The 22,642-nt window shown below is 36.6% G+C and overlaps 1 protein-coding gene across 4 annotated transcripts in view; it reads right to left on the bottom strand.

Annotated features, from left to right (window-relative positions):
• Nucleotides 1-22,642, bottom strand: part of CDK8 (cyclin dependent kinase 8) — a 150,784-nt gene that overhangs the window by 49,211 nt on the left and 78,931 nt on the right. For all 4 annotated transcript variants that reach the window (XM_005585519.4, XM_005585520.4, XM_065533083.1 and 1 more), the window contains exons 2-4: nucleotides 21,206-21,281; nucleotides 9,430-9,540; nucleotides 5,079-5,219 (exon numbers count right to left, since the gene is read on the bottom strand). In XM_005585519.4, coding sequence (XP_005585576.1) covers nucleotides 5,079-5,219; nucleotides 9,430-9,540; nucleotides 21,206-21,281 — 328 coding nt within the window. The remainder of the gene's footprint in view (nucleotides 1-5,078; nucleotides 5,220-9,429; nucleotides 9,541-21,205; nucleotides 21,282-22,642) is intronic.

Raw genomic sequence — 22,642 nt, 5'->3', positions numbered from 1 at the left:
GAATGGCTGGATCACATGGTAATCTTATTTTTAATTGTTTTAGAAACTACCACTGTGTTTTCCACAGCAGCTGTATTATTTTACATTCCTGACAACGGTGTTAAAAAGTTCAATGTATCTTTACTTGTTTCCACAGTATTTCCCACTTAGTCAGCTTTATAATACGAGGTAAAATTCTTAGACTGCTTAAACCCAATACTCCTATTTTGGTAACAGCAGGGAGAGAGGAGGAAAGGACAGGGCAAAATAACTTACCTCACATTATTTTAACTTGTGCTTCTTGTTTATTCACTTATATAGAATAATTTTTTTTTTTTTTTTTTTTTGAGACCGAGTCTGGCTCTGTCACGCAGGCTGGAGTACAGTGGCACAATCCCGGCTCACTGCAAGCTCCGCCTCCCGGGTTCACGCCATTCTCCTGCCTCAGCCTCCCTAGTAGCTGGGACTACAGGCGCCGCCACCATGCCCGGCTAATTTTTTTGTATTTGTTTTAGTAGAGATAGGGTTTCACCATGTTAGCCAGGATGGTGGTCTCAATCTCCTGACCTCGTGATCCGCCCGCCTCGGCCTCCCAAAGTGCTGGGATTACAGGCGTGAGCTACTGCACCCAGCCGAGGATGAATAATTTTATGTGTGAACTTGGCTGGACCATAGTGCCCAGATGTTTGGTCAAACATTATTCTGAATGTTTCTGTGAAGGTGCTGTTGGATGAGGTTAACATTTAAATCAGTGGACTTTGAGTAAAACACATAAGGACTACCCTTCTTAACACGGATAGGCCTCATCGAATCAGTTGAAAGCCTTCATGGAACAAGACTGACCTCCCCTGAGCAAGAAGGAATTCTGCCAGCAGACTGTCTTTGGACTAGAGCTAAACCTTCTTCCTGGGTCTCCAGCCTGTAGCCTGCTCTGCAGATTCTGGATTTACCAAGCTTCCACAACTGCATGTGCCAATTCCTTAAATAAATCATTCTCCATCTATGTATAAACACCTTGTTGGTTCTGTATCTCTGGAGATGCAGTATCCTGAGCAGTATAGACGGTAATACCAGAACCAGGACTATAGCAGACGGGTAGTCAAACTATTTTCCCTTCCCAAGGAGGGAAGGAGAATAAACAAAGAAAGGGGAAGAGAGTCGTCAAGGGAAGGAACAAAGCTAACGCAACAGACATAACTTTGTTCTCATTTATCTCTAGTGGACACAGACAAATTAAGTGTATAAGCAACAACTTACATATACATATTTTAATGATCTAAAACTAAAAAGTTTGGTTTGGATCAATAAATTACTTCACAAAATAAATACTGCCTATGTTTCTCTTCTGGTCCATATTTCTTAAAACACTCATACATTTACACTGATTACGACTCTCAGCCCAAAAAGACTTCCAGAATTAAGAAATCTCTATTTTCCCACCAAGGATGACAGATTTCAGTTACTGATTTGCTACTATGTGATGATTAATAGCAACCAGATAAATCGTTATTTATTAAATAGGATTGTTAATTTTAAAAGCTCAACTATACATATCAAAGAACTTCATAACTCTACCATCTCAAACCAGTATTTCTATTAATTAATAAAGCCAATTTTATTAAACAAAAACATCAATAACATTCCAGAGTATTATTAAAATGGTGTTTTTAGGGTGTCTGTGCCAATTATCCACCTTAATATGAAGTTTCTTGTGGCATGTCAGCACCTCAACCAACTGGTCCAATTCATAGCATTAGAAGTCTATGAAGAGAGTTAAGGTCAGCATTGTCACATTTGATCTAAATCTGACTAAACAGGAGTAAAGAATATAATGAACTATTAATTTTTGTTTTGATAGGGTAAATATTTCATATGCAACTAACAACAAATATTTGAGAAGAACAAGTTAAAAAAAATTATGTTATATAGCTTCTGAACAATGTTCTTTTTTTTTCTTTTTGAGACGGAGTCTCGCTCTGTCACCCAGGCTAGAGTGCGGTGGCACAATCTCGGCTCACTGCAACCTCTGCCTCGCGGGTTCAAGTGATTCTCTTGCCTCAGCCTCCCAAGTAGCTAGGATTACAGGCATGTGCCACCATGCCCGGCTAATTTTTGTATTTTTAGTAGAGACAGAGTTTCACCATCTTGGCCAGGCTGGTCTCAAACTCCTGACCTCATGATCCACCCACCTCAGCCTCCCAAAGTGCTGGGATTACAGGCGTGAGCCACCGCGCCCGGCTGACCAATGTTCTTGAGAGTTAATATGATATTACTACATATATTAGAATCAAATGTAGCTATTGTTCAAACACTATAAACGTCAAAACTTTAAAGCTTTTTCAGTTGGCAGGAAGGTGCTCACACTTTAAAATGTACATAATATGGTAAATGAGTTTTTCCTTCAGAATTTGAAAGGTGGGCATCTGAACCAGTAGGATCTAGGTTAGAGGCAAAGGCTGTCATTTTCATGAAACAATGGTTCAGTGGATTTCTGTGTGCCTGAGATACACAGAAGAGACAGACGTTTATAAAGGATACTAAGAAGTCATGCACAGAAAATACGGAAAATCTCACTCAAATATGGAAATCAAAGAAGATAGCAGTAGACACCGCAGAACTTTTTGGATTAATAAACTTTAAATAATGGCAAGAGGGATGGAGGAGTAAGAGTGATTTGCCTCACTGTAGAGAAATACTTTATTACTGAAATTGTTCAGAATTGTCAGCATATGGTGACAATAAAAAGCAACTAACTTTTAGTATGCTTTATTATTATTTTTAAATCATCTACAGACAATGCATCCCTTGTTGCCTATATTAGGGGGCACCGATCCTTCCACTCTCCACCACTTAGTACACCACTAACAGAGCCTTCTGAAATGATCGGTTCTACACTGACCCTATGTCAAAGAGAATCTACTTAAGGTGCATTAGTAGGAAGAGCTTTACCATAAGAGAGATAAAAGAAACTTGGTATCATAATTTTCACTACTATACTTAATACTACTCTAAGTGGCTTAAGTATATTTATATTATTACATGAAATTTAAATATTGGTTTTAAAAATCAGTCTGTATTTACCTAATATGCATACATACTTCAAGTGAAAAGAATAATTTACAAGAAAAAGAAAATGTAGAGCTATCTTAGCATAACTGACTCGATGGGGAAAAACATGTCCTTTAGCCACAGTTTTTTCTTTTAGACATCATAAAAAGGATGGGTAGCTCAAAAGTAGAAATGTTTTTCCCTAATTTGACTCCACCACAATGGCCAAAATTTATTTTCAGCTTCATAAAATGCCAAAGGATTTGTCTGATTTCTGTTATGTAAATCTATTTTTTGTTTTGTTTTGTTTTTAAGAGATGGAGTTTCACTCTGTCGTCCAGGCTGGAGTGCAGTGGTGCCATCTTGGCTCACTGCAACCTCCGCCTCCCACGTTCAAGTAATTCTCTGCCTCAGCCTCCAGCGTAGCTCGGATTACAGGTGCCTACCACCAAGCCGGCTAATTTTTTGTATTTTTAGTAGAGACAGGGTTTCATCATCTTGGCCAGCCTCATCTTGAACTCCTGACCTTGTGATCCACCCTGCCTCAGCCTCCCAAAGTGCTGGGATTATAGGCACGAGCCACTGCACCTGGCCTGTAAATCTATTTTTATAAGTAAAATATTCTAACTCTATTAAAAATAAAAGCTTGCATAAAGAAACAAGTCCAACCAAATTTCTGCTGTGTTATTGGTCCTAGTCTAAATGCTTTGTAGGTATGAGAACTGGAGATAAAGTAACTAACTAACATTAAATGTGCTACAAGGCAATTTCCTAAAGCTAGAAGAAAGAAGTAGAAACTATGCCACTGGAACAGCACATTTGAAGGCCAGAGACTAAGCTCACTAAATTTGTGAAGAACATCTTTGCGAGAGACCAGATGGGCTCCGCCTCATGGCCTACAGGATATTTCCTTTGTATACAGGTGATTAGAGACAAAATCATCACTTTCAGCATTGTGTTTATATTTGTTTGAAATGACGGTGCTGTTATAAATCTTATTATAGTTACTATCTTTCCAAAGAAAAGAACTATAAAAGCAATGTAATTATGTAGTAAGAAAGGGCAATTTGAAGTTTAGGTAACTGAAATCCATGAAAATTTAATGAATAATAATATGCTAGATCAGCAGTCCCCAATCTTTTTGGCACCAGGGATCAGTTTCATGGAAGACAGTTTTTCCACACAGTGGGGTGGGAAGGGATGGTTTCAGTATGTAACTGTACCACCTCAGATCATAAGGCATTAGATTCTCATAAGGAGTGTGCAGTCTAGAACCCCTGCATGTGCAGTTCACAATAGGGTTCTGGCTCCTATGAAAATCTAATGCTGCCACTGATCTGACAGGAGGCTGAGCTCAGGTGGTAATGCTCACCCACCGCTCACCTCCCGCTGTGTGGCCTGGTTCCTAATGGGCCATGGACTGGTCTGTGGCCTGGGGGCTGGGTACCCCTGTGCAAGATGGGTGAAAAAAGGCATAAATGACTTTGACACATTAAATAAAAAGTCAGTTTCTTCCGTTTTTAAATTCTTAAAAGTTCAATGTACCTGAATACAGCAAGGCTTCTAATAATATACTTCAATTACGATTAATAAAGGCTATTGGCCAACAGACTGCTACTAACATAGAGGGGCTTAAAATATAAGCATACTGAATTAACATTTTCCTTTTCTAATATGTAAATAAGTATGCAGTAGGCTCCAAAAGTTTTACCTTCAAGTTATTATAAATATATAAATTTCTACAGTTTGCCTTGCATCTAATAATCAATGTAAATCAAGCCAATGCTTTATTTATGAACTTAAAAGGAAACAGAAGCTTAGGAAAACAAATGTGTCTTATTTCACTTCAAAATAAATACCATCTAGTGTATGTCAAAGAAGCAGGATGAATTCTATAAAAACACTACTAGGCCATTTTTTGAGAATGTAGCGTTCTCACTACCTCTATAAGGTTTGCAGGCCTACATATAGCACTGGTATCTACAGACAACTAGAAAAGTATCCAACTGTAATGCATCTTTCTAGTTTAAACCAATTACAGATCAACTTACCAAATCTCTGTGCAACACCCAGTTAGCATGCAGGTAGTGAATACCATCTAGGATCTGATACAATAGTGACTTCACCATTCCCCGAGGTAACTGAACTGGCTTCTTGTTTGCTTTAGAAGCTCTGTGAAACTTGATTATATGCTGAAAGAAAGAAAAAATATCACCAGAAGCTTAAAAAAAAGAAAAAGATCATTTGATATGTAATATTTTCCTAACAGAAAAAGAAACACTCAGGGATTCCCACAGATATTGAAAATACAATTTCATACTCTGCTGAATAACATAAACAACTTTAAAATTCCCTAATAACTGCAGCTAAAATTCCATTTCCTAAGCATATGACAGCATTTCAGGAAATAAATTATCACAACAAGGAATTAGGAAATACTGTGCTTTCATTTTTACAGCGTAATTAAAAATCAATTACTTTCAGAGTATATTTGATTCCTGTTTATCTGGTAGATACAATGAAAAAAAAAAACAAAGTTCAAGAGATACTTCTGGCTGGCTGACATGGTATAGAATGAGAACCTATTTATAACATAGGTTATAAAGAAAGCAAGTGGGGAGATGCTTCAATAAAATAACACAAGCACAAAGAAATGACATACCAGTTCACAGGGAAAAATGGAAAAATATGAAAGATTCTGAGGGAAAAAAAAATGCCTTGTACCATCCATCAAAGCTTTCTATGTATAATGTTGTTGGACATCCAGTAAAACAAAGCACAACTTTATACATAGAAAAATTACTTTATAAATGAATGTGCCTTACAAGTTTTTTTTGAAAAGTTTCAAATGCTCGTGATAGGAGGACTCATTTTCTTAATTGGATCACTTTTAAACTGCAGGAAAATCTGTAACTTGGCTGCAGTCAACTATGCCTTGCACACCATTGTACATATCCCTGAACCTAATATTGCACAGAGCAGACCCTCGGCCAATATATGTAAGTAAATATTAAGCATGTTCTTGAAATCAGTAAACATAATAAAAATAAGAGATATTTAACATTATAAGTTAACATTTTCACTTGCTATTTTCTTATGATACACAGAATATAATACAAGTAAGGAATAACTAATGATTAATGAGTAAAGGAGCTTTACTCTCCAAGGAAAAATAGATAGCAAGTACCCACGAGAAGGTAAAGTGTAGCAGTTTGCACCTATGTAGTGTGACTAATCTAAATGAGCAGCATTAACCGACTTTAATTTTCCTCTCAGTCTTTTTTTCAAGGTATTTAATAGCAGGCAAACAAAACAGAGCTACAACAATTTAATATCTAGACTGTTTTGTCACCTGTCCTAAAATATGATGTGACAATCAAGTCTGTTCTCCTTAAGATTCTTGGGCCGGGCGCGGTGGCTCACGCCTGTAATCCTAGCACTTTGGGAGGCCGAAGTGGGCGGATATGTAGGAGAGGTAAGGTAATTAATCAATTTCATGTATATTTCTTCATGTACACTTTATTAGAGTATTACAAGTGATTTCTTTTACCAATATTTTAAAATGACAAACCCTACTGTCATCTTCTTTATATTCCAGGGCTACATAACAAATGCAAAGTACACATACCATGAAATCTCACCAATGCTTAAGTGATTTTTAAAAATAACTATTTTTATTGCAACTGCCTTGTTACCCTCTGCTGCCTAACCCCTACCAATTCACTTCAACATTCCAATTAAAATAGATAAAGGAGTGGGCTTTAGTAGGCTAAATTATCGTTTGTTTTTAATGAAAATGAACATTAAAAATAGTTATTTGGCTTAAATATTATTAAGATGATGATAAAGCTAATGAACTATTTATATACACTGTACAATATTACATGCAATAAAATTTGTTAAAGTATAATCATTGTACCTACATGTAAAATTAAATATTACAAACTAGCAGCTAGAAATCACATTGAGTGAAATATTATACTATCTTCTACGCTCTACCATGGTTTATCACAAATCTTGTTTATGAACCAGCCTGGAAAATGCCTTAAGTTTAAATTATATGACTTCATTTCTTATGAGGCTCAGTATGGTGAGTGTTCAATTTAATACTGGCCACGCTGATTTAACAGGGTTGATACGATTAGACTTATTTTAAAATAGAAGAACAGAAGAATCAAAGATTAAAAAAAGAAGAAAAAATTAATAATCAGCATGAACTTTCAAAAGAGTTTCATAAAAGAGAGAAAATTTCATGTGTACAAATTAAAAAGCATGGCCATGCTAATTTAGTAAATATAGATTAGTATGCAAATCAATACAATGTTTAAAGACATTATTAAATATCATTAAAAACCCAGTACACAGGAGTAAAGTAATTCTTAATGAATTAACACAAGGTAATGTTAGAGGTTTGGTTTACTTGTTTCTTAAACTATAATCTGTATTAACAGATGTTCTTTATACAGATTGGTAAGAATGTAAATTTTGTGAATATGTTTCAAAATTACTTTGGCTATCCTGTTATAGATTTTCTATATATATATGTATATAATATATATATCTCAGTCTTATCTGCAAGGTAACGTTTCAGATTTTTTTTAAAACATAAATGTTATATTTAACAAAACAGCAAATTTCATAGTTACCTAAGAGTTCCTCAAATACCAATTTAAAAAATAATCTGCTTAGTAAACTGCAAAATACTGAGGCTGGTGTTTGAATTTCAGCTACTTAGACAAGATTAATTTAAGTTCTTATTTTACAGTAATTTTTTTCAATATAGCATCATTTTCTGCATTGCATTAGATAAACTAATAAACCGGTTGGGCTCAGTGGCTCAGGCCTGTAATCCCAGCACTTTGAGAGGCCGAGGTGGGCAGATCACCTGACATCAGGAGCTAAGAGACCAGCCTGGTCAACATGGTGAAACCCTGTCTCTACCAAAAATACAAAACTTAGCCGGGCTGGAGTGCAACAGCGTGAACAGGACCCACTGCAGCCTCGACTTCCTGGGCTTCAGTCCCATGAACAGCTGGGACCACAGGTGTGTGCCACTGAGCTCAGCCAATTTTTTTTTTTTTTTTTTTTTTTTTTTTTGTAGAGATAGGGTCTTGCCATGTGGCCCAGGCTTGTCTTGTCTCAAATCCTTTGGCTCAAGTGATCTTCCTGCTTTGGCCTCCCAAAGTGCTGGGTCTACAGGTGTGACCCACTAAACTTGACCTAAAACTATTCTTATCACAGGTCAGAAAACAAAGAATAACTAAAAGTCTCAAGAGATATTAAAATTTATTTTCACACCAATCTCATTTTTTAATAGAGCTCTCATCCACAAAGAATTCCTCCAATGCAAGATTATGCCCAATTCAAGTAAGTACAATGCAGTCATGCACTACTTAATGAAGGGATACATTCTGAAAAATGTGTCTTAGGCAATTTTGCAGTTGTGTAAACATCACAGAGTGTACTTACATAAACCTAGATGATAGACTTTACCACAAACCCAAGCTATATGGTATAGCCTACTGCTCCTAGGCTACAAACCTGCACGTTACTGTACTGAATAAGGAAGGCAATTGTGACACAATAGTAATTAAGTGTGTTAGCTAAACAGATGTAAACATAGAAAAGGTACAGTCACAATATGGTACTATAATCTTACGAGACCACTATCATATATGCAGTCCCTAGTTGACCGTAACATTATATGGTGCATGACTATACTATATTGAATTACTGTCAATGAAAGTAAGCATTAGGATATTAAATTCAATTGTGAATAGTTAATAATTAATAATAGTTTCCTACATTTGTATATTTCACTAATAAAACTTTTCAACTACAAGATTGTTCCTCAGAAAAACGTTGTTAAAAAAGGAAAGAAAGTATCACATTTTACAGATGGGGTAAATTACAGCTTCAAAGCCATTAAAAGACTTGCCTAATGCTATACGATAAATAATGGTAGAACTATTAGATCTCTCCAAAGATAGCATATTCATCCTCCTACATGAGGATACCACCTTCTCATTTTATATTCCCTTTATATGACGGAATAAAATGAAATATGCTACTTTTCTATTTTAGAGCAAAATTTTATAGATACTACAGTTACTTTTCATTTCATAAAAAAACTGTATGAAGCAATATTGAATAGCTGTTTAACACTCTTGAGATTCTATTGTTTTCTTTAGTATCTGTTAAAAGATCAAAGTGACAATATTGAAAAGCAATAATACAAAGTCAAATAAATACTCTAGCCTTGGTAATGCCACCAACCACACTCCATGAGGTCACTTTTATTTTAAGAACGTAAGTCTCATAATAAGGGGAACACCTAATTGGTTTTAGTTACTCTTAACAATCCCTAACTGTTTGCTCATGTCTGCCAGCAATTCACCTTACCCAGAGGTCATGTTCAGCATAGTCAAACAGAAGCCACACCTTCCTATCAGCATGAGACAGAAACACCTTTTGAAGAGAAATGACGTTTGGATGCTTAAGCTCTCGAAGTAACTGCAAAACAAAGGAGATCCATTAACAATTTCTGTCACAAAAATAATGCTAAAAACCCCTACACCATTTGTAATTCAAAGGCAATACAAACCCACGGGTAATCAATCTTAAAAATCTAGTAAGCACCCACACAATTTTGAGACAGATACTTCAGTAACAAATGAGAAAATATCTGTGAGGAAAAGACACTGAACAGGTATATCTGAGTAAATCTATTTTGTTGTTGTTTGGTTGGTTATTTTAACTTTTTGATTGTGGTAAAATATATATAACATAAAAATGACCACTTTAATCATTTGTAAGTATACAATTCATGGCATCCTATAAGTATACTCACAATGTTCTGCGATCATCACCACTACCATTTTAGAATTTTTTTTGTCATCCCAAACAGAAACTCCGAATCCATTAAACCAGCGGTCCCCAACCTTTTTGGCATCAGAAATGAGTTTTATGGAAGACAAATTTTCCACGGATAATGGGGTGGAGGTGCGGGGTGGAGGTGCAGGGCGGGGGCTGGGGGAAGGGGCGGATGGTGGATAGTTTCAAGATGAAACCGTTTCCCCTCAGATCATTCATTAGGCATTAGATTCTCAGAAGGAGCACGCAACCTAGATCCTTCACATGCGCAGTTCACAACAGGGTTCAAGCTCCTATGAGAATCTAATGCCGCTGCTAATCTGACAGGAGGCAGAGCTCAGGTGGTCATGCTTGCTTGCCTGTGGCTCACCTCCTGCTGTGCGGCCCAATTCCTAACAGTCCTGGTGCTGACCCACGCATCACACAATAACCCCACTGCCTTTTTCCCCAAGGCCCTGGTAACCTCTACTCTACTATCTGTCCCTAAGAATCTTCCTAATCTAGATATTGCATGTAAGTGGAACCACACAATACGTATCCTTTCATGCCAGGCTTATTTCACTTAGCCTGTTGCATTCTTTTATGGATAAACACATTCCACTCTATGCATATCTATATATATATATCACATTGCGTTTATCCATTCATCTGTCAATGTCCATGGGTTGTTTTCACCTCTAGTTGTTGTGATTAATGCTGCTATGAACATCAGTACATACTATCTGTTGAAACTCCCTGCTTTCAATGTTTTGACCATAAACCCAAGAGTGGAAATCCTGGATCAAATGATTGCTCTGTGTTTAACTTTTTGAGAAACCACCAAACTTGCAGCTGTACCATTTTACATTCCCATCTGCAATGCACGAGCGTTCCAATTTCTTCATATCCTCACCAACACTGGTTATTTCCCCCCTTTTTTCCTTAAAAATTAACATATATCCTAATGAGTATGAAGCAGTATCTCACTGTGGTTTTGGTGTGCATTTCCCTAGTCAATAATGGTGTTGAACATCTTTTCATGTGCTTACTGACCATTTGTAGATCGTCTTTGGAGAAACATCTATTTAATAAGTCTTTTGCCCATTTTTGAATCAGGTTGTTTTGTTGTTGCTGCTGAGTTGTAGGAGTTCTTTACGTAGTCTAGATACTAACCCCTTATTAAATATGATTTATAAAACTTTCTCCCATTCTGCAAGTTGTCTAGGCTTTGACATCACATAACAATTGAACTTGAAACAAATCTGTAGTTCATAATCCTTTTTAGAAAATATCAAAGTATTTGCAACATTAGAAGATGCAACATTCATTAACACCAATTATTATATGAAAATTAAGTTCTGCAACCCTATGAGATACAGTACCTAATTTCAGGCATTTAAATTACATAGTAAAGTTGATTAAAATTTTGTAACTTTTCATAAAATAACAAAGAACTTAAACAGAGAGAAGTATCCAAGGAGAGCATATTTTCATGAGTTTGTGCTTTCTCATCTCATAAAAGGATGTTATTTTACTTAAAATATTTTATCTTCTTATCTTATGATAACCAAAGTGGCCTAACAATCCATCCAGTCAAAAAGTACCCCTAACCCTGCCAAGCAAAAACGAAAACAACAACAAAAAGCCTCTCATGAAGCCCGATACTGTCTTTATCAGTTAAAACGTGTTTCAACAGTGCCTTCCAAATGTGCTTCAAATACTGGACAGCTAGGTGAGAAAATCAAGATCTTAAAATTTGTAACTTCAGTGCTTTTTGTGAGAACACTGCCACAAAAATAAGAATCAATGTAAATGTGAAGTTAAACACTATATTGGGGGCTTTGAAATGAACTTCAGCAAAGACTATAAATCAATCAAATATTCAGTCACGTATTAAAGATTATTCTCTGGTGTGATAATTATTTTATTCAGAAGCAAGATTAAGTTCAGGTTATATTATTTCTGCTTTTAGAATATAATTTTCAAACTTATAAGACTTTAGCAATTATATACCAATCCTCAGAAACCTAAATGCTAGTATCTAAAATTGACCATTCCCTAATTAATAAACACCACAAATAATCTGACAGAGGAAGTCTAGACTTTGTGGTAATCCTGGATCTCCCAGCTGGCTCAAAGAGCCAAAGCTCGTGCTAAAGTAGTCTTAATTCTAGTTCACTGTTTTTCTATTATCTCAAAATTGGAACACACTCTTTTTTTTTTTTTTTTTTTTTTTTTTTTTTTTTTTGAGACGGAGTCTCACGCTGTTGCCCAGGCTGGAGTGCAGTGGCGCGATCTCGGCTCACTGCAAGCTCCGCCTCCCGGGTTCCCGCCATTCTCCTGCCTCAGCCTCCTGAGTAGCTGGGACTACAGGCGCCCGCCACCGCGCCCGGCTAATTTTTTGTATTTTTAGTAGAGACGGGGTTTCACTGTGGTCTCCATCTCCTGACCTTGTGATCCGCCCGCCTCGGCCTCCCAAAGTGCTGGGATTACAGGCTTGAGCCACCGCGCCCGGCCGGAACACACTCTTAAGCTAGACAGCTATTTCAAATTCTTTCTAGTAATTGGCAGGGTGTAAATTATAAAAAACCAACACATTCCAAAGCGTTGGCAAAAGATCTCCACAATTATTAGAAACCTACATATAAAGTTATTCTTAGTGTCTCCTGAATTTTACCTCCAATGAAAGGTTTCATTTCACTCCTGTATTCAAAAAACTGCAGCAACAATTTGCTTAAGCACTTCTCCCAGATGCCAAGTATGGTACTAGGCATGTGACATGTATTATCTCATTTAATCATGAATTAGCCCTATGAAATATTTACATAACCCCTATTTTACAAATGAGAAAACAGGGGTTTCAGGAGGATAAATAATTTGCTCAAGGTTACATTCCTAGGAAGTGGTAGAATCAGCAATTAATAAATTAACTTTTAAAACACAAAGCCAGTACTTGTAACTACTACGGTCTAATAGCAATACCTCCCAAGAGCTAACATCCTAGAGGAATGGATTATGTCTGGATTATGTGTCTTTACAATCCAGAGACATAAATGTCTTAAATATATACCAGGTGGCGAACTTGACAATGGCAGGCACTACGTATTTATTCTCATGGCTGCATGGCCAGCTCCCAGCATAATGCCTGGTACTGCAGAGGCCCTTATTAACTATTTGATAAACACATGAATAAATGATTGTGTAAATTAACAAAATGTACAACTAAAGAAGGACACACAACCCACTCTTTGGCTTCTGATCTATGAACTAATATCCCTGCTTTCTTTATAAAACCAATCTACTTTGTTTTACTAAAATTTACCAAATTTTACTAAAAATATAAAAATTAGTGGCCAGGCACGGTGGCTCACGCCTGTAATCCCAACATTTGGGAGGCAGAGGCAGGTAGATCACTGAGGTCAGGGATTCAAGACCAGCCTGGCCAACATGGTGAAACCCCATCTCTACTAAAAATAGAAAAAATCTGTTGGGCGTGGTGGCACACACCTGTAATCCCAGCTACTTGGGAGGGTGAGGCAGGAGAATCGCTTGAGCCTGGGAGGTGGAGGTTGCAGTGAGCTGAGATCACACCAAGTCACTCTAGCCTGGATGACAGAGTGAGGCTCCACCTCAGTATAAAAAAATAAAAGCCAATCTACTTCATTAAATATCAGTTTAAAAAAATTCATCTATCTGATTAACCAGACGACAAATCTCTGAGAGTAAAGACTTCATCCTGAGTAAGGAACTGCTGCCAGACTAGTGAGTAACAGTGTTATGGACTGAATTGTGTTCCCCCAAAATTCCTATGCTGAAGCCCTAACCCCAGTACCTTGGAATGTGACTGTACAGTCACATGCTGCATGATGATGTCACAGTCAGTAACAGACAGCATATATAAGATTATAATGCAGTTGAAAAATTCCTATCACCTAGTGACACACAACCTTCATAATGTTGTAGCACAATGTGCATTACTCATGTGTGTGTGGTGATGCTGGTATACATACATGTATCACGCTGCCAGTATCAGACAAGTCTAGCAAATATCATTATATGCAGCACACAATGTTTGATAATAAATGCCTCTATAACTGGCTATGTTTTTATTACATTACGCTTTTTATCATCATTTTAGAGTGTACCCCCTCGACTTATTTTTTTAAGTTAACTGTAAAACATCCTCAGGCAGATCCTTCAGGAGGTAGTCTGAAAGGTACTGTTATCCTAGGAGAGGCAGCTCTATGTGAGTTTTGCCCCAATGAATTTTTTTTTGAGACAGAGTCTCATAGTGCCCAGGCTGAAGTGCAGTGGCATGATTTTGGCTCACTGCAACCTCCATCTCCCAGATTCAAGCAATTCTCATGTCTCAGCCTCCCAGGCAGCTGGGACGACAGGCATGCACCACCACACCCAGCTAGTTTTTGTATTTTTTTTGGTAGAAACAAGGTTTTGCCACGTTGGCTAGGCTAGTCTTGAACTCCTGGCCTCCAGTGATCTGTATGTCCACCCTGGCCTCCCAAAAATGTTGTGATTACAGGCATAAGCCACCATGCCTGGCCTCCCTGAAGACTTTCTAGTGGGATAAAATGTGGAGGTGGAAGACAATGATATTCATGATCCTAAACCTGTGTAGACCTAGGCTAATATAAATGTGTCTTAGTTTACAAAAAGAAACACGCATTTGTATGTTCATTGCAGCACTATTCACAGTAGCATGAAGTCAACCTAGATGCCCAGCAACAGTGGACTGAACAAAGAAAATGTGGTACATATACACCATGGAATGCTACACAGCCATTAAAAAGAATAAAATGTCTTTTGCAGCAACATGGATGCAGCTGGAGGCCATTACCCTAAATAAATTAACACAGGAACAGAAAACCAAATACCACATGTTCTCACTCAAAAGTAGGTGCTAAACATTGGATAAACATGGACATAAAGATGGCAACAAGAGATACCGGGAACTACTAGAGGAGGGAGGGTGAGGTGAAGGGAAGGGGTGAAAAACTATCAGGTAACTATGCTCTGTATCTGGGTGATGAGATCATTCACACACCAAACCTCAGTCACATGCAATTTACCCATGTAACAAACCTACACATGTGCCCCCGAACCTAAAAGCTGAAAAAGTAAAAAACAATTTTTAAAAATAGAAAAAAGCTTATAGAATAAGAATAAAAATATTTTTGTACAGGTGTACAATGTGTATTTTAAGTGTTTTTACAATAGTAAAAAAGTTCATAATGTAAAAAAGTTACAGTAAACTAAGGTTCATTGAAGAAAGTAAAATATGTTTTATAAACTGAATGTAGCCTGTATGTAGCCTAAGTGTACAGTGCTTATAGTCTACAGTAGTGTACACTAACGTCCTAGGCCTTCACATTCACTCACTACTCACTGACGCCCTGAGCAAGGTCCAGACCTGCAAGCCCCATTCATGCTAAGAGCCCTGTACATACAGGTGTACCATTTTTTATCTTTGTTTTGGGGAGGGGGCAGGCTTGAACAAGAAAGAATTTGGGGTGAGTCCATAAAGTTTATTAAGAGAGTAAAGGAATAAAGAATGGCCACTCCATAGGCAGAACAGCCATTTTAAAAAAATCATTTATTCCGTATTTTTACTGTACCTTTTCTATGTTTATTCCATATATTTACCATACCTTTTCTATTTAATATGCTCAGATATACAAATATTTAGCATTGTGTTACAGTTGCCTATAGTATTCGGTATAGCAACATGCTGTATAGGTTTGTAGCCTAGAAGCAATAGGCTACACACAGCCTGGTGTGTTTAGGTTCTACCATCTGGGCTAGTGTAAGTACACTCTGTGATGGCAGAACAATGAAATTGTCTAATGAAGCATTTTTTCAGAGCATATCCTGCTAATTAAGTGACACATGACTGTATTTGGAGATAAGGCCTTTTAAGAACTAATTAGGTTAAAATGCGGTCTTCAGAGTGGGCCCTAATCGAATCTGACTGGCGTCCTCCCAAGAAGAGATGATGAGGACCTACAGAGAGACACCAGGAGTGCCTCTGAAATGATCATCTGATGAGACGGGAAGAAGGAGGCGGCTATCTGCAAGCCAGAGAAAGAGGCCTCAGAGGAAACTAACCCTGACAGCACCTCGATATTAGGCTCCTAGCCTCCGCAACTGTAAGAAAACAAACTGCTGTTTAAGCCACCCAGCCTGTAGCATTTTGTTAGGGCAAATAAAGCAAACCAGTACAGTAAGTAACTATTACTACTGAATAAGTAAAACATCTTTGTTGGTGGTGGTGTTTTGTTGTTGTTGTTGTTTTTAGGGAGACACGTTAGGAGACAGGTCACTTTGGGATTAAAAGAGAATAGCCACTGAGGATTGGTGATGGAACTGTCTCAGTGGACAATTACCTTGAAGTAAATATTTATACTGAAGAAATTCCAAAAGACCTGGGAGCTGTGCTGCACTTAGCAAGGCTAATATTTACTTAATTCCTACTACATGCCAGGCACTGTCCCATTTTACAAATGGGGAAACTGAAACACAAAGAAATCAAATAACTTGTTTTGGGTCCTACAAGCTAGTAAAGTGGCAGAGCCAGGGTAGGAGCCCAAGGAGTCTAGCGAGGTTGTTACTCCTCATGCATTCCTGTGTGTTTGATGCTCTGATGCTGACAGAGTATGCAGGCTTTCCCTGGTGACGAAAAGAACTTCAGCACTACATGACCCTATTTGGAGCCCAGAGCATGTAGATACTAGTTTTTAATACTGTAGAAGTTATTTTTTGCCTTTTCAAAGATTTTGTGTTAAAATATTTTGAAAACAGCCAGGCACGGTGGCTCCCACCTGTAATCCCAGCACTTTGGGAGGCTAAGGTGGGCGGATCATGAGGTCAAGAGACCACCCTGGCCAACATGGTGAAACTCCGTCTCTACTAAAAATACAAAAATTAGCTGGGTATGGTGGTGGGTGCCTGTAGTCCCAGCTACTTGGGAGGCTGAGGCAGAAGAATCGCTTGAACCCAGGAAGCAGAGGTTGCAGTGAGCCTAGATTGCGCCACTGCACTCCAGCCTGGTGACAGAGCGAGACTCCGTCTCAAAAAAAAAAAAAAAAAAAAAAAAGACAACAAAAGGTTTAAAAATACTCATATAACAGTTTCCATCACAGAAACCATCTATGTTTTCCCAATTCTGCTAGGAGAAAAAAAAAACTTATTTTCTGAGTTGTAAGATTACCGTTTTGACTACATAATTCACCATAAATTTAAATACAATATCACATTTAATTTGAACTTCTACAGTATAAATATATAAAAAATAAATTAATACTTCAAACTGTGTCTTCTCAATAAATATCACAATGGTGAGAAAATGGGTTTAAAAAGCCTAATATTCACAAAACTATATTGCATTCTAACATTAAAATTTCATAATATAGCAAAGATAAAAATAAATTCTAAATTTATAACATGAGTATGGTTACAGTTGACTTGAAATCACTGTTAAAAAAAAATAAGGAAAACAATTCCAAAATTATTTAAATATAGTTAAACCTGTGAAGCCTTTTTCAACCAAATTCTTGCAAATTGATAAAAACTGAGGTATGCTTGGTCAGGCACGGTGGCTCATGCCTGTAACCCCAGAACTTTGGGAGGCCAAAGTGTGTGGATTACAAGGTCAGTAGTTTGAAACCAGCCTGATCAACACGGTGAAACCCCGTCTCTACTAAAAATATAAACATTAGCTGGGCGTGATGGCATGCACCTGTAATCCCAGCTACTCAGGAGACTGAGGCAGGACAATCACTTGAACCTGGGAGGTGGAGGTTGCAGTGAGTCGAGATCGTGCCATTGCACTCCAGCCAGGGCCACAGAGCAAGACTGTCTCAAAAAAGAAAAAAAAACTGAGGTATGCTTAGGTTAAAGTAGAGGTGAGTAGAAAAGTAAAGTCCAGAGCTTTACCTCTGCTTCCCCATCACAACTATAAGGCAGCCTTGTGGAATACTGATGATCCCCCCATGTGCAGTTTGAAAAATGCCTACACTAATGGAATTACAGCTCATAGGAAATTTTGATAACGTATAAGACAAACCACTTACAAAAAAATAAAAATGAAGATATGCAATGCTCTTTGTTTTTAGAAGAAATTCTCAGAGTTCCTTCCTCTTCCCCTCCCTTCTACACTTACTTACAGAGCAAGGACTATACAGCACACCTAGCACACGCTGAGGAAGAAATGCGTTGCAGTCTAGAGCGTTGGGGGAACAAATAACAAAGTAAGTAATCAGGCACATAGATAAAAAGAATCCCCTCATAATTACATTTGTAATGAGTGTTATATTAAAGAAACAAACCAGGTGTAATCATAGAGAGTTAACGGAGGTGAATGCTGGGGACACAGGACTTTTTCGAGGAAGAATTAAAAAATGGAAAGAGGAAGGCCTGATAAAAACTTGCCAGAAACAATGGGAATTATTTCATTCTTAACTTTTTGTTATACAAATTTCCAAACTAAATAAAACAGAATATTAAAACAAACCCCTATGTACCATCAGCCACTCACAGCCAAACTTAATTTACTTATACTAATATCCACCTCTCCCAGCCAACCCTGGATTATGTTGAAGTAAATTCCAGTTATTGTATCATTTTACCTATAAATATTTCAGTATGTATCTCTAAAATACAAGGTCTCTTTTCTCTGACGACAAGGAAAATAAATTAGATCAGTAACAGTAAGTTATCTAGAAATATCTCACATGTTTAAAAATTAAGCAATATAATTCTAAATAACTCATAGATAAAAGGAAAATTTCACAAAGAAAACAAAATATTTTGTACCAAATTAACAGAATAAGAGAAGAATTATATGGTTGTTTTTATCCATGTAGAAAAAAGCATTTGATAAAATTCAATATCATTTATGAAAAAAATTCTTAGGAAACTAGCAATACAACTTCCTAAACTTAATTAATAACACCTATGAAAAACGTGCAGCTATCATTATACTGAACAGTGAAAGTGGAAACATTTTCCTCACAGTTGGGAGTAAATCAAAGACACCTGCTCTCACCTCTATTCAACATTGTGTGAGATGGCCTAACCAATTCAGTAAGAGAAAAAAAAGAAACAAAAGCAGAAATAGGGAAAAAAGTAAAAGTATCCCTATTCATAAATGACATGATTATGTAGAAAAAATCCCAAAGAATCACCAAAAACCTACCAGTGAATTTAGAAATGTCTCAGGATATATACTACACCATATATATTTTTTTAAGTAAATAAATAAATAATAAATAAAATGGAAAGCATATCTTTCTGCTGGCTTGAAAGTCTCAATACTATTATTCTTTGAATTGATCCAAATTATAACCTCAACAAGCATTGAAAAAAAAACCAACTAATTAGCAGATGTAAAAATTTATATGATAATGCTAAAGAACCTAAAATACCCCAAACAATTCTGACAAAGAATAAAGCTGGTGGCCTTATACCACCTGGCTTCAAGTCTTGCTAGAAAGGTAGAGTAATCTATTGGTATAAGGCTGGAGAACAATGGAACGAAACAGAGTCCAAATGTATACTTTCTTTTTTTGCAAAGGTGCCAAAGGAATTCTATGGCAAAGGATGTTTTCCAAAAATGATGCTACAACTGTACATTCACATAGGAGGGGGAATTCAAACTCTGTATCATACCACAAACAAAAATTAATTGAGTATATCATAAACTAGAAATCTTAAAACTATAAAGCTTTTAGAAGAAAATATTGGGAAATATTTTCACAATCAGTGGGTAAAGATTTCTTCAGCCACATAAAGAAAATAGCCATAAAAGGAAAAATTAGTAAGTAAGAACTTCATAAAAATTAAACATTTCTGCTCATCTTAAATTGAAGAACCATGATCAAGTACATTAAAAGCAGGCTTTCATACTTCTTTCTGTATTTAAGTGCATTTATAGTTATCATGATATATGCAAAGATAATATCTGTTTCTGAACTGAGTTTTGTGTTTTTTTAATAAACAACATTTTGTTAAAGACTAATAAACAAGAGAAAAGCATGTGAACAATAAGTACACAGCTCAATGAACTGTCACATATATAACCCGTGTAACTAGACCCAGAGCAAGATCAAAGAACATTACTAGCACCCTGAAGCTCTGTATTCCCTCCAAGGGTATCAACATCCTGACTTCTAACACCACTGATCATAGTTCAATGGCTTTTAACTCTTTAAAACTGACGAGTATATACAGAATAGATGTTGAATAACTGACAGTTAACACACAGATACCTGGTCTCAAGATCGAAAAGTATAAAAAATGTATCAATTAAAATAACTACATCTTCCAGCATGGTCTACCTTCGGTTAACAATATCCTCCATCTCACCCCGATTCTTCCCTCATGAAGGTAATTGTTACATGCGTTCCCAAACCTGGAACTTTCCCTGATTTTCTACTTTAGTTTAGATGTACACCCTTCTCCATTCTCATATAATTCTATCACAGTACTTGACAAGCTGTTCTTAGATTTATGAGTCTTTTTCCTCAACACAGTGTAAATTATTTTCACCTACTTGAGTTGAAGACTCATTGGTACAGAATCTAGGAAACTTGCAAAATTGTTTAACATTTCCAGGTCATAACAGACTATTATGGGTAAATATAATAGAAGGGCTGAGAGCAACAAAAGCAAAGATTATAATATATATTCTAGAATATTCCGTGTAAAGCCAGAAAAGACACATTTGGACCCACAGTTTTACAACAGTAAAAACTGAAGTAAAATCTCAAAAAGTAATGCTCAGTTTAAATGTATGGATAATTATTAACGCATTAACCCAACAACTACTTCCCTTTGGAATAAAAATGAGATTCTAATCACAATATGGAAAACTATGCTTCCAAAATAAAAGGGCATGAATATTTACTCAAATGAACAGATACAAGCAATGAAAAGCAAATAATACAACCTCATTTTAATTTGACATAACTAATGACTTAAGTTTCATTCTATTAAAATAAAAATATTAATTTTATATGGACTAACATGCCACTTTTACTGCTCTCAATGAAATAACTGGACCCCTTACTATCAGTGACAGCTATTGGGAAAGTATGTATTTATATAAACAACTGAAATTTACTTTACCCCAAATAAAGAGTTTACATAGACAGAACTACATGTTCCCTTTACTTCTCCTTAATATATTTTCCTATAGTTGATATAAAAAATATTCACTAATTTGCAATTAATATGACAAATACAATACAGAGCCTTACATAGTTGGTACTCATAAGTCAGTTGATAATAATGATAAAAAAACTTCACTTACTGCTATTTCTCTACATGCCGACATAGAGATCCCAGTTCCTTCTATTTGTTTTAAAGCATAGTCTTTATCATCCTTCCTGTAAAAACAAAGTTATTTTAATATATAGATAAATCTATATTTATGTGCATTTTTATAAAGTAAAATATAAATAAATATAGATCACGTTCAATATACATTTGACATCATTCAATATAATCATACAATGTAGTACAAGGAAAAACTTTTTAGACAACCTAGTCCAGTCCCATTATTTGATGAGGGAAGTTAGCTTCAAAGGAATAAAAAGACTTTTCCAAGGCTCCACAGTTACTTGTGGAAGACACAGATTGAGATATAGAGCTTCTGACTTCCACTAATAGATTCCTTCTGCTCTAATATATGAATATAACACACACATATAAAATAAAACCTGCTTTCTAAAACCTATTCAGATATTAATGGGTCAGAAAACTTAAGAAATGAATGTGTCCCTAAGGCACACAATGGTCACAATTTAAAACATGTCAATCATATTTGATAATAAATAATTTAGGTCATCTCCAAAGACTTTCAAAGACACTTGTACAACATGTGTTTACTGAACACTTACTACGTACCCAGAACTGTGCTAGGTACTGAGGATACAACAGGTTCCTTCTTTTAGAGAGTTTTCTGTGTCTACTGGCTTAAAAAGATAAGTAACCCATCATAATACAATATGATAAGTGCTATGATATGGCAAGTGCAACAGAAAAGATTACTCAAAGGGGACTTGGTGGAGGACCCAAGCGAAGACTCCTCAGAGGCCAGGTGCGGTGGCTCACACCTGTAATCCCAGGACTTTGGGAAGCCGAGGCAGGCGGATCACGAGGTCAGGAGATCGAGATCATCCTAGCTAACATGATGAAACCTTTTCTCTATTAAAAGTACAAAAAAAATAGCCAGGCGTGGTGGCGGGTGCCTGTAGTCCCAGCTACTCAGGAGGCTGGCGCAGGAGAATGGCATGAACCCGGGAGGTGGAGCTTGCAGTGAGCCGAGATCGCACCACTGCACTCCAGCGTGGGTGACAGAGCGAGACTCCGTCTCCCAAAAAAACAAAAACAAAAACAAACAAAAAAACACTCCTCAGAGAAAATGTCATCTGAGGCCTAAATGGCTGTTCTCAAACCTTTTGGTCCCAGAATCCCTTTATTCTCTTGAAAATTACTGTGGACCCTGACGAGCTTTGGTTTATTATATCTATCAATATATACCCTATACAAACTTTAAAATGGGAACTTTTAAAACTACATAAGTTTATATCCACCAGCCACCAGAGCAATGGAATAGCATCATCACATGTTGGATCATCTCTGAAAGAAATCCACTAGGCATTCATTAGAATGAGAATGAAAAAGCAAATAATATCATAGTATTATTACAAAAATAGTGTTGACCTTACAGACCCTCTGAAAGGAT

The sequence above is a fragment of the Macaca fascicularis genome, chromosome 17, assembly GCF_037993035.2.
Source record: "Macaca fascicularis isolate 582-1 chromosome 17, T2T-MFA8v1.1".
NCBI classification, from domain to species: Eukaryota; Metazoa; Chordata; class Mammalia; order Primates; family Cercopithecidae; genus Macaca; species Macaca fascicularis.
This window is presented reverse-complemented; position numbering and strand designations above follow the sequence as displayed.